Source organism: Bacillus rossius, chromosome 12, assembly GCF_032445375.1.
Source record: "Bacillus rossius redtenbacheri isolate Brsri chromosome 12, Brsri_v3, whole genome shotgun sequence".
NCBI lineage: Eukaryota > Metazoa > Arthropoda > Insecta > Phasmatodea > Bacillidae > Bacillus > Bacillus rossius.
The window spans coordinates 53,510,064-53,528,545 of NC_086339.1; the positions used below are offsets into that span (position 1 = coordinate 53,510,064).

The 18,482-nt window shown below is 51.9% G+C and overlaps 1 protein-coding gene across 1 annotated transcript in view; it reads right to left on the bottom strand.

Annotated features, from left to right (window-relative positions):
• Positions 1-17,370, bottom strand: part of LOC134537215 (uncharacterized) — a 58,730-nt gene extending 41,360 nt beyond the window's left edge. The window contains exons 1-2 of the mRNA XM_063377479.1: positions 17,299-17,370; positions 206-796 (exon numbers count right to left, since the gene is read on the bottom strand). Of these exons, the coding sequence (XP_063233549.1) occupies positions 206-796; positions 17,299-17,336 (629 nt within the window). The 5' untranslated portion in view covers positions 17,337-17,370. The remainder of the gene's footprint in view (positions 1-205; positions 797-17,298) is intronic.
• Positions 17,371-18,482: the final 1,112 nt, after the last annotated feature.

An 18,482-nucleotide genomic window follows, 5' to 3' on the forward strand; every position in this document is an offset into this window, starting at 1 on the left:
ATAACGGATTTTCAAGAAGTCAGACAAAATTTTAAATGGCATATTTTGTCATCAGAACAGAACAAGTATGTAAAACTAACCAACAAATATATGAAGTTAAATAAAATATTGCAATAATGAGTTGGAATAGGACATACGCACTTAAGTCATGCCATTGGTTGCGCGCCCCCACAGTGTTTAACGGAGTAACCACCCACTGACTCACCCACGACTCCAGCTGGTCCTGCGAGTCACCCTGGCTGGCGCCAGTAGCAGACAGGCTGGGAGCCGCGCCCGCGGCAGCTGACTGCAGTGTAGCACAGCGCGCTGGACTTTCTCCCACCTCCAATGGCTTGCCGTGACTGGTGCTGGTGGCAAACAGGCTGGGAGCAGCGCCCATGGCAGCTGACTGCCGTGTAGCACAGCGCGCTGGACTTTCTCCCACCTCCAACGGCTCGCCGTGTCTGGTGCCGGTGGCAAACAGGCTGGGAGCAGTGCCCACGGCAGCTGACTGCCGTGTAGCACAGCGCGCTGGACTTTCTCCCACCTCCAACGGCTCGCCGTGACTGGTGCCGGTGGCAAACAGGCTGGGAGCAGCGCCCGCGGCAGGTGACTGCAGTGTACCACAGCGGGCTGGACTTTCTCCCACCTCCAACGGCTCGCCGTGACTGGTGCCGGTGGCAAACAGGCTGGGAGCAGCGCCCGCGGCAGGTGACTGCAGTGTAGCACAGCGCGCTGGACTTTCTCCCACCTCCAACGGCTCGCCGTGACTGGCGCCGGTGGCAAACAGGCTGGGAGCAGCGCCCGCGGCAGCTGACTGCAGTGTTACACAAGGTGCTAGAATTTCTCCCACATCCAACGGCTCGCCGTGACTGGCGACTTTGGCAAACAGGCTGGGAGCAGCGCCCATTGCAGGTGACTGCATTGTTCCACAGAGCGCTGGTCTTTCTCTCACCTCCAATGTCTCGCCATGACTGGTGGCCATGTTAGAAGGGATGGAAGACACACCATTGGAAGACATGTGTTGCGTCTTGTTATGTGTTGGTTACACTCATTGCTCTTCCGCTGAGTCTGCTAGCTGGTCAAAATGTGCTGTCCTTTTTTATATACATGTTTACAAACCGACATGTAGTTTAGATATGTCTATAAATATACAAAATAATATATCCTAGTGTCTGTGTGTGATTTCATAATAAAAATATGTCTTAGATACAAAAAAGAAATCTAACATCATAATTGTATTTGTGTGTGTGTGTCAAGTGCGTGAACTCAAAAACTGCTGATGATGTTGACTCGAAATTTATACAATTTTGTCTAAATTTTAAACTGTTCCAAAGTTAAGATGATTAAACAATAATAATGTTCTATTATATTTTGTTGCTTCTTTTGTTTCTAGTATCATCTTTTAAAATTAAATAATAACTATTTTTTGTTTCTTGTCCTGTCTTCTGATATACCTATTATGGTTTATTTTCAGCATATTTGGTTTTTTCATGATTGTGCTTTTGTGTGTTATGTGTGTTGGGTTGTAGATAATATGGTATGTTGGCTTTGAGTCTAGGTTAAGTGTGATGTTTATCTTTCCACACACTGTTCCAGTGTCATGTGGTATGCCACACACAGTACCTGTAGCAGTTGTCTAGTGTCCTCATCCTAATAACTCTTTATTTGGTTTAACGACTTTTATTATAGGTTTATTTGTTTTTAATTTTGGTATTCTTATGGTATTGATTTGTGCAATAGGTTGATTGCGGCATGGCATCTCTACTGTGAGATGTCTGCTGCATGGAGTTCTCTAAGGTCGTTGCAACTTCGGCTCAGTGTTGCTGTGAATCACCATTTCAGCAATCTTTGGTGTATTTCGTGTAGTGGAGTTCTGCTCGGTGAGATTGTCGTGTAGTGGCATTTCCTTCATTATGCGGAATGGTTAAACTTTATTTTCTTCTCTAAAATGTTTCTTTAAAATTACAGTTAGTTGTATCTTCTTTTTTTTATGTGCTTTCCTTCGCTGACTTTTCTCATTATTTAATGTTGACGTCGTACCGACCATGGCCGTTAAGCCCGTGCTCCGCACCACCAGTACCGTATCCTGTTTTCGGAGCGCGCCCCTTTGCCCAGCCGGAATGAGTCAGGCGAGCGCCTCGGGCGTGACCCCAATAGACGTAATGAATCTTAAAGGTACGGAACCCCGAAGGCTCGAACCCATAATTCAATTAAGCGAAAAGACATTAGTACGAAATTACTAATTACCTGACATGTAATAAGTGCGTCGTAGCCACTCCGGGCGAGTACACCATGCACGGAGCAGACAACAAACCTCATTAACAGTCACTGCGGCCACTGGCCTTAATTAAAATGCCCGTGACTATGATAAAGTCAGACAAGGAGAAATCCCTCTAAAATAATTCGCAGTGGGACAATATGTTAGTAAATTTACAGTCGCCTACTTGATGTCACAATTTGAATAATTAAATACATTAAAACCCTTGTTAAGCCTTAAGCACCCAAATACCAGGTGCTACATTTTAATCAAGCACCTGCAGCATGTTTTTACTCATCATGTAACCAATTAAATTATTGTAAGTTTTTGGTGCCGACTCACAAAGAAGAGAAAGTTTCTCTTCCTTGCGAGGCGGCCATGTTCGGCAGTGTCCAACCACTCGCGCCGGGAACAAATGTATGTCTGTGGGCAGCATTCAAGTTTGTATCATTGATTATTTTTATTCTGTACTACATCTTCAAATTTAAAACTTTTTATTAATTCACCGCTGCCCACGTAAACTCGGCGCGTATTTTGTGTAACCGGGCCTATCCCGACCGTCTTCAGTGTGATACCGCGTTACATATCGTATCACCGAACGTACGGTACTGGCCGACTCCAGCGAAAGTATTTTTAATTAAGGACGCCGTGCATATGCCTGCCGGCTGCACACACGTGTTTCTCCGAACTTAGGAGCCCGCTCATAGAGCCCCCCCCCCTGCACCCGTTAACTTTCTGTGCTGGCCGTCTCCAGCGAGCATCGACCCACGTCCCGCGAGACTGCTGCGGTAACCATTAGTGTCGCGTAGTGTTGTGTTTTTTGTGTTAATTGTGTAACCGCTAGACGTCGCCAAGTGTTGGTGAGAGTTTTTGTAGCGGGACTAAATTAAAAGTAATTCTCACCAACTCGTTTACAATAATTTTCCGTAGTCTCCCGTCCTCCACACGGCCGAGCGGCCTTCACAGTCAAGGGAGAACAATTCAGGTTAGATTCAAGCCGTGTACCTGGCGGGGCACACGGGGGCAGAGTACCCACGACCCAACATCAACGGCCTAGCAGCCCGCTAGCCTGGCGCCCCACCGGACAGCAAGAGCATCGCGACGCCCGTAGCGCCCGTCAGGTACCCCCGGACCTTTCAGAGAGGTCGGGTTGATGGCAAATGGCGCCCTTGCGTTGGGCCTAACTACAGCCCAAAATCACGATAAACGCAGCAAGATCAGATAAAGGGGACTGAATACGGCCATTTTGGACGCACGCAGTGGAATTTGGTACATAGAGGAGCAGCGACAAAGGGACCACCCGGAAGAGCGTGTCACAGCCCGCGCCGACCCTCACCAACTTTCACTTTCACCCCCACCCCTCCCCTTTGGGCCTTCAGCGAACATCCTCGTCCGCACACCACCCCACCCCCCTTCACATCCTCGCGCTCTTCGCTTTGTGCAGCTATCCGGGCGCTCTCGGCCGCCGCTACACATGGTTATCCGCATCCCCCCTTCGCAGTGGCCAGTCTCGGCTCTTCCATTTGTGCGGCTGTCCGGGCGCCTCTCTACCAGTGGCCCGAATCAGCGCGCGCGCCAACCTCCCTCACCCCTCGTCATATGCCGGGAGTCTGTTTGTAAACAGAGCCACATGTGCTCACGAAGTGGCTGTCAACACCGATGCGCCGCACGACGCAATAGCAGACAGACTCAAGATGAACACCTGTCGAGTCTGCTACTGGCCACAGGGCAGGGACCTGGTGACGGGGAAAGCGAACCCTCTACAGACCTGTAAATGCGCACCGGATAACAACTTGCCGGCAATCAAGGTCGAAGCGCTCATAGAACCGTGGCACGACAGCACGGAGATGGAATTACAGGCGCGAACACCACCGGTGGGCCACACACCCCTATCGAACCGTACCACCCCGGCCATCACCGCGCCTCCAACCACTTACGCCAGCGACTGGAGCTCGCACACCGGCCACGCGACGCACGCACCGGACATCACCGAGGCCAAGTGCGTGTGGCCCGGCCTGGAAGACCTGGCACGAGCCCTGCCGCCCCGCAGAGCGACTCTGCCAGAGTTTGCCGGAGCCCCGCACGAGGACCCAGGGAAATTCCTGACGCGGTGCGAGGCGCGCCTAACCGGGTGCCGGACGCACCAATCGGAGTGGACAGAGCGGGTCAGCGAGCAGCTGCGAGGGACCGCTCGGAGCTGGTGGAGCATGTGGGGCCGGTTTGCCATGCCATGGGGCGATATCACGGACACTTTCCAACACCAGTTCGACACAGGATCGCCCCTCGTCGAGTGTTCCGCCAATTTCTTTGGGGCTCGGCAAAAGGACAGCGAGGCAGTGGAGGCGTTCATCGCCACTAAACTCCAATTGTTTCGCCGCATCTCGCCCGTCACCCCCCTGTCCGGGGCACTGCCCATCATCACGGGCTTAGTGAGGGACGAGCTGCAGCCCTTTTTGCGTCGCTGCCACACCGGCGGTGTAGCCGAATACGTGCAGGAAGCACGCGAGACTGAACGCAACTTCCAGAGAGCCTGCAAGCGCGGCCCGAACACGAGCACCCGAGGGGGTGACAGCCTACCAGAAGCCAGGCGGAACACCGCACTACGGGACTCACCCTCACAACACCGAGGACTATGAGCCATCGAGGCACCGCCGGCTTGGCTAGCGGAGCGACCGCGGGATGCCGGAGCACGGGAGCAAGTCCCCCTGTGTCGCTTGGGATGCCCGCGTGGCGAATGCCACTGGCACAACGAGTGCCCGTGGGGACTCCAGGCGGCGCGACCCGCAATGCCGCCGTGCCAGGAGGTGAACGCGATACCACCTCCACCACAGCGCACCAGCCCGGCCCAGTCTGGAAACGGCCCCCGGGGGGACCGGGATTAAGGCTCCCTCTTCCCCACACAGTCCATCAACCCCGCGCCTGGCGAGGTGCGCGCCCTCCCGAACTTGGGACAGCTGGGCTGCCCGCGGGACAATCTGTCCGTATCCCCGTGGAGGTCAACGGCCGGCCAGCTGCCACGCTCGTCGACACGTGAGCGAGCGATGTGTTCGTATGCCCCGTGTTCGTGCCCGCAGGCGCGTTGCGTCCGGGCAGCGGCGAGCTGCGCCTGGCTACCACCACACACACCGGGCGGATGCTGGGGCATGTTGAGATTGTGGTGAGTACGCAGGAATTAAATAGTAGTGTGTCCGCAGTAGTTGTGCAAAACTTGTGTGAGGAGGTGGTGCTAGGACTCCCCTGGTTGTCCAGCAAGATGCGGTCTTGGAGCTAGGACCCCCCCCCCCCTCAACCATGGGAAGAGCCAAGAGGTACGTGGTGTACGCCCTAGGACAGACGCCCCCCATACAGGATGCGGTGCTGACCCTGGCGGACGTGTGCCATGATGTCCCCCCCCCCTCCTTCCAGGCTGAGGTAAACAAGGTCCTGGCCGCCTGACCCGAAGTGTTTGCCGTGGACAGAACCTTGAGGCGGACCACCGTCACCGAACATTGCATCCCCACCCTGAGTGATGACCCAGTGTTAGACCCGCCTCGCAGCTACGGGTTTCGCGAGCAGCGAACCATCCGGGAGCAGGTGGACGAGATGCTGCACGACGGAGTCATCGAGCCGTCCCACAGCCGGTACAATGCGTGCATTGTACTGGCCACTAAGAAAGACGGGACAAGCCGATTCTGTGTGGACTTCCGGCCGTTAAATGCCGTGACTGTCGGCGCCCCGCCCCCCAGATTAGCGTCGAGGCCGCTGTAGCTGGCTTAGGGAGGGCCCAGGTCTTCAGCACGGTTACTGGCAAGTGCCCATACGACGCAGGGACCGGGAGAAGACGGCATTCACGGTGGCAGACGGATGGAGGTTCCAGTTCAAAGCAATGCCGTTCGGCCTAAAGTGCGCCCCGTCCACCTTCCAGTGCATGATGACCCATGTGCTGGAGGGCTACATCGGACAGTTCGCCCTAGCATACCTGGACGATGTCATAGTGTATTCAGACACCTGGGAGGACCACTGCCACCATCTGGCCTTGGTGATGGAGCGGTTGGCCTCAAACCACCTAAAGGCCAACCCAGCCAAATGCCATCTCAGAACCGCCGAGGTCGACTTCCTGGGCCACATGGTCAACGTGGAGAGGAACCGCCCCCAACTAGGTCACCTCCAGCAGATCGCGATGGCAGAAGTCCCACGCAACCCGGAAGCAACTGCAGTGCTTCATCGGGCTATTGAACTGGCTCTGGAACTATATTCCGAATATTTCACAAGTCATCGCGCCTCTGACGGACCTGTTGTCACCCCAAATCCGCTACCACTGGGGCTCACCCGCCCAGACGGCGTTCGAGGCCGTCAAGAGCACGTTCACCCGGTGCCACACACTGGCCCGCATAGACCCCGAGCGCCCACTCGCCCTCCAGCTGGACGCAAGCGCCCTGGGAACCGGAGCCGTGCTGTACCAGGTGAACGACCATGGAGAACGGCAGGTGGTGGACTACGCCAGCGCGAAGTTCAGCGCGGCGGAGAGGCGGTACTACAGCAACGAACAGGAGTGCTTGGCGGTGGTGTGGGCCGTGAATAAATACCTTCCACACTTGGAGGGCAAGCATTTCACCCTCCGCACCGACAACCACTGCCTCACCTGGCTCCACACCATGCAGGGGAGGAAGGGAAAGCTGATCCGCTGGGCGCTGCTCCTACAGTCGTTCGACTTTACGGTCGAGCATGTGCCAGGCACGGAAAATCAGCTCCCCGACCTGCTCTCGCGCGAACCAGACGGCAGACGGGAGGTGCTGGACGAGGACGAGTAGGACGAAATCCTGCCCCCTACCCACACCAGCACGACTGCCGACGGGCTCCCTACCAGCACCTGCCTCACGCTCGGCGTAGAAGGGACCGAAGACCCTCCCAGTACCGAGGCCGACCTGGAGCGACGCAATCTCACGGCCCAGCGCCGCTCGCCGGACGCCGACCGGCGCCGCGAGACAGCGCGCGGAGGTGACCACCCCGCCTGGCAGCTCCGGAACGACCGGGTTATGAACAGACCGCCGAGGGAAGAGGACGAGTGGAAAACCTATGTCCCACCCGAAGAGCGCGAGGCAACACTGCGGTTCTACCACGATCATGACCTCGCCGGACACCCAGGCTTGGACCAGACCCGGAGAGCCATCTGCCGGTACTACCACTGGCCGGGGGTTAACCGGGATGTCCGGGTCTACATACAGGAGTGCGAGATCTGCCAGCGCCGCAAAGCCCGCCGAGGCGACAGCATGCAGCAACAGCAGCCTCGTCAGTCATCAACACCGTTCCAGACGCTTGCGCTGGACGTGATGGGGCCGTACCCCCGCTCACCGCAGGGTAAGTGCTTCCTAGTGGTCGTGACCGACATGTTCACCTGCTGGACTTAAGCCTACCCCTGCGGCAACGCACGGGCGGCCACCATCATCGAGGTCCTGACGCGCGAGTCCCTCAATTGGTTCGACTACCCGGAGTCCATCTTGACGGACAACGGCAGCCAGTTCCTGGGGGCCTGGTGGAGAGGGTGGTGCCAAGAGGCACACATCAAACACCACACCCTCCTACCACCCCAGGGCCAATCCGACCGAGTGCAGGAATCAGGATCTGAAAGTTCAACTGCTGCTGCGCCTAGGGGAGGACCACACCCAGTGGGACCGCCACGTCGCTGACACACTGTTCTGCGTCTGGTGGCGCTTGAACACGGCCACTGGAATGACCCCTGCCGAGATGATCCAGGGGCGTAACCTGCCGCTGCCTGGCGAGCTGGCAACACACGGCATACCGCACCCAGGAGAACAACCGGAGGAGTGCGACGAGCGACGAACCCAGGAGCACGATACGGCACACGCAAGACAAGCCCGCTACAGTCAGGGAATCACGCCGCAGACAGCATGATCCCCGGCACAACTGCGGGCCGGCGATCAGGTGTATGCCCGAGCGTACCCCCTGTCGGCGGCAACACGCAATTACTGCGTCGGACTCGCTCCCCGCTGGGAGGGGCCCTACACCGTGATGCGGCGCCTGGGGGCGATGTCCTACATGGTGGACTTGGGCGACCGCCGCATGCAGAAGATCCACCAGGACCACCTGCGAGTGGCGGCGACCCCCAGAAAACCACTCCCGACCGAACCCGAACATGGGGACACGGCAGACGGACCAGACATCCACCTTGATTCACTCCCTCCTGGAGGACTCGTGAACAGCGAAAGGAAGCCGAGGACACCGCTCCAGATGAACCCGAGTATCTCACCGACAGGGAACTGGAAGCGGATGCACCCCACGACCCCAGCGAGGCACCCCGTCCCGCCGAAACCGCTCCACGAGGTGAGTCCCCCGAGGGCGAGCCCCCCCCCCCCCCCCCTTCCCTAGGCTTGAGGAACCTAAGGAGAATCACACCACGCCACGCCGGCAGAGAAGGGGTCGGCCCCGCCACGCCCGGTGCTGAGTGACAGAAGTTGGGAGGGACGACTCCGAAGACCCCGCCAGAGCCACCCCTGACCCCAAACCCATCATATCCGACCCAGACGAGGCCGAAGAGGAATCGCCATCAAGCCCGACCAGAGGCGGTTGGTGACACGCGGCCTCCCTTGCCGTCGCAACTTTCCGCGTCACCATCACGCAAACGCGCGAGGAGGGGGCTGGAAGTCCCCGTCGGACAAGACGCAGACCAGCGAGGCTGCGGGAGTTCGTCCTGGACTCCACCCCGGGGCGGAGCTCACCCAGACCGGGGCGGATACCGGAGCGGAAATGCCAGTCCTAGGGACGGCAAGGCCCGATGAGCCCGGAGGAAGGTAGACCACGAGAGCGGCCCCGACGGGAGCGTCGGCCTCCGGTCCACCTGGCTGAGTACGTCTTGGGCGGGCTCGTGGCACCGCCTCTCATGCCAAGTGCGCAGCGCCGCCTCCCAGCCCAGCTGCCCACGCAGCGCCGGCACTAAGGCGCCACGCACCATGGGATCGCGTGTCGAAGGGTGCCGGCTGTGCTAGGGGGTCGTCATACCGCGGGAGCGGGAACACGGGAGCGGTGACGGGCTTCCACTGGGGGGGGGGGGGGGGCGTTTGACGTTTCACGTCGTTCCAACCATGGCCGTTAAGGCCGTGCTCCGCACCACCAGTACCGTATCACGTTTTCGGAGCGCGCCCCTTTGCCCAGCCGAAATGAATCAGGCGAGCGCCTCGGGCGTGACCCCAATAGACGTAATGAATCTTAAAGGTACGGAACTCTGGAGGCTCGAACCCATAATTCAATTAAGCGAAAAGCTATTAGTACGAAATTACTAATTATCCGACATGTAATAAGTGTGTCGTAGCCACTCCGGGCGAGTACACCACGCACGGAGCAGACAACAAACCTCATTAACAGTCACTGCGGCCACTGGCCTTAATTAAAATGCCCGTGACTATGATAAAGTCAAACTAGGAGAAATCCCTTTGAAACAATTCGCAGTGGGACAATATGTTAGTAAATTTACATTCGCCTACTTGATGTCACAATTTGAATAATTAAATACATTAAAACCCTTGTTAAGCCTTAAGATCCCAATTACCAGGTGCTACATTTTAATCAAGCACCTGGAGCATGTTTTTACTCATCATGTAACCAATTAAATTATTATAAGTTTTTGGTGCCGACTCACAAAGAAGAGAAAGTTTCTTTTCCTTGCGAGGCGGCCATGTTCGGCAGTCTCCAACCACTCCGCGCCGGGAACAGACGTGTTTCCGTGGGCAGCATTCAAGTTTGTATCATTGATTATTTTTATTCTGTACTACATCTTCAAATTTAAAACTTTTTATTAATTCACCGCTGCCCACGTCGACTCGGCGCGTATTTTGTGTAACCGGGCCTATCCCGACCGTCTTCAGTGTGATACCACGTTACATATCGTATCACCGAACGTACGGTACTGGCCGACTCCAGCGAAAGTATTTTTAATTAAGGACGCCGTGCATATGCCTGCCGGCTGCACACACGTAAGTGTTTCTCCGAACTTAGGAGCCCGCTCATAGAGCCCCCCCCCCCCCCCTGCACCCGTTAACTTTCTGTGCTGGCCGTCTCCAGCGAGCATCGACCCACGTCCCGCGAGACTGCCGCGGTAACCATTAGTGTCGCATAGTGTTGTGTTTTTTTTGTGTTAATTGTGTAACCGCTAGACGTCGCCAAGTGTTGGTGAGAGTTTTTGTAGCGGGACTAAATTAAAGGTAATTCTCACCAACTCGTTTACAATAATTTTCCATAGTCTCCCGTCCTCCACACGGCCGAGCGGCCTTCACAGTCAAGGGAGAACCATTCAGGTAAGATTCAAGCCGTGTACCTGGCGGGGCACACGGGGGCAGAGTATCCACGACCCAACATCAACGGCCTAGCAGCCCGCTAGCCTGGCACCGCTCCGGACAGCAAGAGCATCGCGACGCCCGTAGCGCCCGTCAGGTACCCCCCGGACCTTTCACAGAGGTCGGGTGATGGCAATGTCATATTATTTTTCATGGTCAAGCCTTGCTTCGCAGGAATTAAATTAATCTTTGGTTTCTAGGGTACGGTACATAGTCGTTTACTTTTGTACGGCCATTTGGATTAATTTATAAATCTGGTCAGCTTGTGTTGGTTTTTTGAACTGCAGTGTTCATAGTGGTATTTAATGATCTAGATCTTATAAACCAGTATCGAGTGTTTGTCCTTTTGTTTTGTCTTGGGTTGTGTAGTTGGGTGTTGACCCTGATCACATTTTGGTTTATCCTTGGATTTTGGCACTTCCCAGTTTTTTTTTTAAACTGATGGACCTCTTTTTTAGGTTTCGTCCATCGCTGGCGGTCCTGGGTACTTGTACCACCATTCTGTCTCGTTTTTCCTCTTCAGCTATACACTGATTTCTTCCTCCTTTATTTATTTGTCATTTTCGTATCGCCATCATAATTTTTGTCATTTAATATTTTTTTAATAATAAGTAAATTATTGGTGCTGATATTAATTAATATATCTTATTCAAAACATTTAATAAATTATTTTGCTCATAATATTATTGTGCCAGCCAGAGCTGTTTAGCTGCTATTTCTATGTCATCAAAAATAATTTCTATGGTCAATTTTCATAGGTTCAGATCTTATGAGTTCAATTCCCAATCTAGCTTTGAGAATTTTCTCTCGTAGATATCTACTCTTCCTGCCTAAGGAACTATTAGCCCGGTTTACAGGATTAACCAAAAAAAACCTTAGAATGACACATTATGTTCAGAGCCGAAATGACAAATAGTAGTATCTTAATTTTTTATTTATAAATTACAATTTAGGTCTTATTAATTTTACTTTTTATATGACATAAATTCCTATCCTCCTAAGTGTCCACCTCGGGGCTAGACTATTACTCGTTGACACAACCTAAGTATTTGCATTATCCCAAGCTCCCGCGACGATGGTTCCATTGCAGCTGTGACGACATCACTCTCCTTTGGCGCGGTGACGGAGGTGTCCAGTCCTGCTCGCATCCCGGCGCTGTCCTGAACGTAGCTCCTCTCAGATATGTAACCCGAGCCGAGACCTCAGCAACCTGTTACACTAATGCAGTTCTTTTTGTCATCGAGTCCCGCTGTGCGGTGAAACTGGGTTATTCCCAGAACACCCCGATGTAGGCTATCAGACTTGAGTCCAGGCCAGCACCAGCCATGTCTATCGCTATTCATGTTGCCGTCGTCTGGGTTCTTGCGTTCGAGATCCAGCGTAGTTCCTAGTGAGAAGGCTGGTTTTCTGCTGAAAATGTGTCCGGGAGGGCGCCAGGCTAGCTCTATGGCTAACCACGAAGTGGGTCGTTGAGTGCGAATGCCCCTGTGTGGCCCGCTAGGAATGGCGCCGGTGATCGTGGTGTGAGGGGTCCCTGGTTATTGGTAGGTACACTACTGGCCCTACACAGCATAGCACGCTGATCTCTAACTGGATTGGGGAAGTTCACAAATAATGTACACGAGTCTTGTTTACACTGTCGTAACACATCGCGCACGGAGTGTGCAGAGTGGGTGTTTAATTGGCATTGGCAGTTATACTTGCAATTACAGTTACACTATTTTTCCCTACACAAATTACACTATGTTGACATTGAATGCTCTGACGCGCCATCACTAAGATTAAGTCCTCATGCCAGTCGTGGTTGACGGGGGGATTTCGATTCGAGTCGGCCAATCCCGTAAATTGCGAACGGCGATGGCCTGGCCCACCTGTGTGGACCGCGGCTCGCTATGAAATTCGTTAAAAGTCTTTAACTCGCTGTGGCCGGTGCCTGTGCACTGCGGTGATTAACCAAACATCTGTGATAGCGGGAGTCGGCCTGCGCCATACACTGTACTGCCCCGCGTAATGCGTTGTGCGGGGAGTTTACGTTAAGCGGCTGGGATAGGCCCTACACCGTAAAAGGACCGGGTGGACACGGGGATTTCATTACAAAAAGGTTTTGGAGAGTGACTATAATTACCAGGAATGAAATCGGCGAAGACAATGGTTGAAGGCTCCCCATGGGACGCACGTTCATACCGGTCCGCGAGTAGCTCGGTACTTGCGTCTGTTCCAGGCGCGAGAGGAGGGCTCCGCGTCCTCTCGCGCCAAGGTTTCTAAAGTTCTGTTATTCGTAAATTATTAAATTAACAAGAGGTTTCAAGTGGCTCTAAATTCACACATTAAATAATAAGAAATAATCTAATACACATATCCGTTTTAGGAATTGGATTCAACAAGTTTACATTAATTTCTTTTAAATAATGTGAGTCCCACTGGAGACTGTTCGTCACTTGTTGACTGCTCCAGTGGTAAATGATACACAAAAATTTGGGAGGTTATAATTAAGTCACACACTACTTTATTTAATTAAGGCTGAAGGCCACAAGGGGAGCACTCACAATTGTATTAATCAAAATCCACACGTGAGTGACCCGGGCACTCCTATGTCGCACTTCCCTTGTACGGTGCTTTTAATGAAAAGTGACATTATTGTTAATTTATGTTTAATTTATAATGTACAGGAACCGCGGTGTCTGTTTTAGTGGGGCATGATCTTTAATTATACCTTTTGTTCTTGTGCTCGCCTGACTCGGGTGGGCCATGGCTAAGGGTGCGTTCTGTTAGCAGGGTTGAATACTGGCGGTTGCAGGTCGGGCTTTAGGGTGGCCTTCGGTCGGACGACGTCAATGTATACCATCCTTATCATGCTGACCCATGATCATGTCATCCTGGCACCTCCAATATCCTGGGGACAGTCCGATTCAATGCCGTCTCGCCGGCGACTGTCGTATTGCACCCTATATAGCCCTAAGGCCTCAGCCATTCATGGCGTGTGCATGCACCATCCACTTGCCAGCGCGTGTTTCAAGCGCCTCTGTCCCAGAACCATGACGTGACCCATGGAGCTAGGCTTGACTTCCCCCTGCATGGATACACTAGAACTCCCCGGCCTACTCAAGTAGCGGGCATGTTATATAACTGGCGAAGATGACTGCTTGTGGGGTCTTGAGGCGTCCCACACACATCCATATCTGTACTTCAAAGCTCATGGTCGGGAATTGGGTGTTACTAATTATTGGGTGAATATTAAGTTTTATTGCCACCGACACATACACTGACAATTCGTACAAAAACAGCATGTAGTGTAGCTATAATGCTGACCAGGACACAGTGTGGATTGGCCCGGAAAGTGCAAGCTCGCCGAATAATACAAAATTCTCCAGGGAGCTTTAATTAATGAAGTTACATAGTCTGCTGCCGGTGTTGGCCTCGAAGGTTAATTTAAAAAAAGTTTAAAATAATTACGATGGTGGATGATAACGGGTCAGTTGAGAGTAATAGTTAAAGTCGATGAGGTGCTGAGATGTGTCCCACTCCCCACACAACGAATGGAAGAGACTGCACCAGGGCAAGGATATCATGGCTGCTGGAAGTGCTGAATTTACCATTAGTAGATTGATATAACAGAACAAATAGGCATTACATATTTAAACTCTTTAAAAATTACATGTAATTTAGACTTAAGTTTTATGTATTACAGTTCCTTAATTATTAACTACATTATTTAAAAAGATGAAGTCACCACTGCTCAAGTTAGGGTGGGTGCCGAAGGGTTCGCGCAGGGCGACCGAACACACACACACTTGTTGGCGGGAGGTTTGAATTAGACGGAGACGATGGGGTCGGCAGTGGCGTGAATTACATCGAACTTAGGGAAGGCATAGCCTTTGTCGGCTTTAATTGCCGCTCCCTCCCACTCCCATAGGAGCTCGATGTGACTCTGATACGCTTTCTTTCTTGTCACTCTCATTGCCCTCGTGCTGTTGTCGGCTCATCTTCTGTATTGTGCCACACTGGAGCGGTGCTGCCACCTGGCACGGCCGTAAGTTGTAGTGTGGTGCCGGGGTGGGTGTCTCATCTTCTGCCACCCCCCATGCAGCTTCTGTGTCGTCTGTGGCGGGCTCCAGTGCTCTTCGATGGTCATGCGAAGAGTGGCATCTGTCAGTGACAGATTGTAGGGGCCACCGGAGTTTGTCTTCATCGAGTGTCTCCAGTGATGTTGCATCATCCAGTTCTCAAATTATCGGTATGGGGTGTGTATATTGAATTGCTCCCCCCCACCCCCAAGCAGCCTTGTCAAACTCGTGGAAAGTTGTCATTTCGTCCTCCCCCTCTGAAAACAGCTGTCATGGAAGATTACTGTGGGTATTTGGTACAGGGTGCCTCTCCTCGGGTTTCTGGAAACCCCTGAAATTCCCTTTCTGCATCTTCTGTCGGAATTTAAGTATCTGGCTGTGCAATTTGCCTGGACTTCTCGGGTATTGGTACTCTGAGTTCATCGCTCACCTTGTTCGGTTCCTTATTTGCTACCCGGATGAAATCTTGGTGATAACTTACAGCTCATCCTGAAGGGAGCTTCACTACTACAGCCGTGGCGCCAATGGTCCTGATCTCTGGCATCGGTCCAATCCATTTGGGCGCTGGTCCAGCACAGTAATACCGTTTCCTGCTAACAATGGGTGCAAGCATCCATAGACCAGATGGCCGGGTGTCAGAGGTGTTGGGGGCCATGTTGTGATTGGGGTTATCTGCATCTGGTACGTGGTTTGGTGTTGCCGGGCAGTTTTGTGGGTTCCCGTCAGCTCTCGAGCGCGCTTTTCGGGGTTCTGTCTGTGGTTTCTGGGTTCCTCTCGTCGATGTGGTACTTTCCCGGCAGTGGGAGGTTGCGCCCTTACATTAGCCTGGTCTGGGTATCCCCAGGGCTGCATTGGCCCAGCGGCGTTTACAGAACATGTGGGTATGTGGGTGTCCCACTGGGAGTGGTTCTCTGATAGGTGGAGTCGAAGTTGCACTTTGATATCCTGGTTGCGCTGCTCAGTTAAATTTACCTTTGGGTGATTTGCCGGTTTTGTGTGTGCGATCACGCGCCACTTCCACTGAGTTATGCCCATCGCTACCCTGAAAACTGTGCAGCATTATCTGACAATAGTACCCAGGAGTAGACCCATCGTGGGAGAAACTGTGTCTCGAGTGCATGCGCGGTGGTTCTCGCCCGGGCATTGGACAGGGGGTAGGCCTCCACTCACCGTGTGAAGTCATCCGTCACTACCATTATAAATCTTTTTACTCTTGGGGTGCGGGGGTATGGCCCCATCAAGCCCAATGCTACCATGTGAAATGATTCCGCGGGATATCAAGGCAGTTGCAGTTCCTTCCTGTCAGGGCACCATCTTTTGTGACATTGGCAGTACGGCACCATCGCATGCTCTTACACGCGCACTGGTTAAGACCTGGCCAGTAGAATGCTTCACAAATGGCTCTCATTGTCTCGTCCATGCCCGGGTGTCCGGCAAGCCGATTCACATGCAGCATGCGGAACACCTGGCTTCGAGTCTCGCGCAGTGCGAACATCCACCATGGGTGTTTGCTTCCAGTGGGTCATGCCTGCAAATGTCCATCAACATCTCTTTAGCCCTCGCGCGGGCCCTCCACACAGCTATGCATTAGATCCTGTGACTGGACGTCTGTTCTTTGTACTGCACACACAAACTCGTCAATATCGTAGTTTTCCGCCCCCAGCGGGAGTGCCGGAGCATCGTCCCTGTCAACAGCGCATATGGTCGCATGGTGACAATGTGCCCTCAGTTCGTCTACTGGCCATCAGTGAGGGGCGTGGCCACAAGCTAGAAGCCAGGTATAAATGCTCTGAGCCAATTGGCCAGCCCCAGGAAGCACTGCAGCTATTTTGGTGTGCAGGGTGGAGGTTTGTTTGCAATCACTTCCAGCTGTTTTTCTGTCAGGTGGTTCCCCACCGCATTGACTATGGTCCCCAGGAAGTCAAGCTCAGTGGTGCCTAGGTGACATTTGACTGTGCTGCACATGAGCCCATGTGTGGCAAGTCGCTCTAATACGAGCGTCAGGTGATGGGCATGCTCTTCCCAGGTCTGGGACAAGATAATTATGTCATCTAAGTATGCAGTGGCAAATTTTCCTGAATAATTATCAAGCACACGAGTCATCATGGTTTGAAACATGATGGGCGCATCTTGCAAGCCAAAGAGCATAGAGCAGAATTGAAAGAGCCGCCCATCTGGAATGGTGAAGGCAGTTTTTCGGTTGGTCTGTGGGTCTGATTGACACTTGCCAGTAGCCTGATTTTAAGTCCAATGATGAACATATTTTGGCATCTCCCAGACAAGCTATTGTGTCGGCAATGTTCAAAAGGAGTGACAGGGCATTAATGGTGACTGTGTTCAGCGGTTTTAAGATGATACAGAACCGCAATTTGCCATTTTTTTTCTCTTCCAAGATAATTTGCGACTTATATGGACTTTCACTTGGCTCAATAATGTCCTACAACATCTTATGCACTTTAGTAAGGATAGTCTGCTTACTCATGTGTCCGTAGCTCTCGAGAGAGATGGAAATCAATTTGTGTGGGAGGTTCAGGATTGCATATTCTATCACTGTGGTGCATTTAAGTGGGTCGGTGGTGGCAAACACGTTACTCTGGTGGTCGAGTACTCTTTGCAACATTTCTCGGTGGCAAGGGGGCACATCATGTAGGAACTTATCTAGACTGACCTTGTGATCCATAGGCGGCAGTGGGTGTCCGACGCCATGGAGGGTGCATTGGCTTTGGACACCCTCGTATAGATGCCTCAACCGCACCTCGATGCTGGTATCCTGGTCACACAACCAGAGATGCCCTAGGATGATATTTTTAAGCAAATTCGACCAAAAGAAACAATTGAAAGCACATTTAAAGAGAACCTTATTTTTAAGAACAATTAAAATGGAAGTATGTTTTGAAGAACAATCCAAAATAGGAAGCACATTTAAAAAAGCAGAACTTTTTGAATAACAATCGACAAAAAGGAAGCACATTTAAAAAAAGAAGCACATTTGGCAGCTCATTATAAAAAAAGCACTTTTGGAAGCACATTTGACAAAAAGGAAGCTTAATTGGAAGCTACATCAAAATAGAAAGCATAATTGGAAGCATATGGACTAAAAATAAACACATTTGGATGCACTTTCGACAAAAAGAGAGTACATTTGTAAGCACAATCGACAAAAAGGAAGCAAATTTGGAAGCATATTCAAATAATGAAGCACATTTTGACACACATTAACAAACGATACGACATTTGCAAGCACAATTGGAAACACATTCGACAAGAAGGAAGCTATTTGGAAGCATATTCGACAACGGGATGCACATATGGAAGCACATTCCACAAAAATTAAGCACTTTTTCCAGAAGCACATTCAAGAAATGTAATTTGTAAGTACAATCGACACTAAGGAAGCACAATTCACAAAAAGAAACACTTTTGGAAGCACAATCAAAAAAGGAAGTAAAACTGAAAGCCCATTTGACAAAAGGAAGCACATTTGACAAAAGGGAAGAACATTTAAAAAGGGAAACACATTTAAAATAGGAAGCATATTTAAAAGAGGAAGCACATTTGGAAGCACATTTGACAAAACAGTAGCTTAATTGGAAGCACTAACAAAAAGGATATAGAATTGGAAGCACATTCTACAAAAAGGAAGCACATTTGGGCACATATTCAACCAAAAGGAGGCACATTCAAAAAAGGAAGAAAATTGGAAGCACAATCATAAAAGGAAGAACAATTGGAGCACATTTACTAAAAGGAAGCTGTACCCTATTTTATCGCATAATGGTCGCACTCGCATAATCATCGCACTCATATTTTAGGGTGTCAAAATTTGGACAAAAAAAAAACCTCTCGCATAAA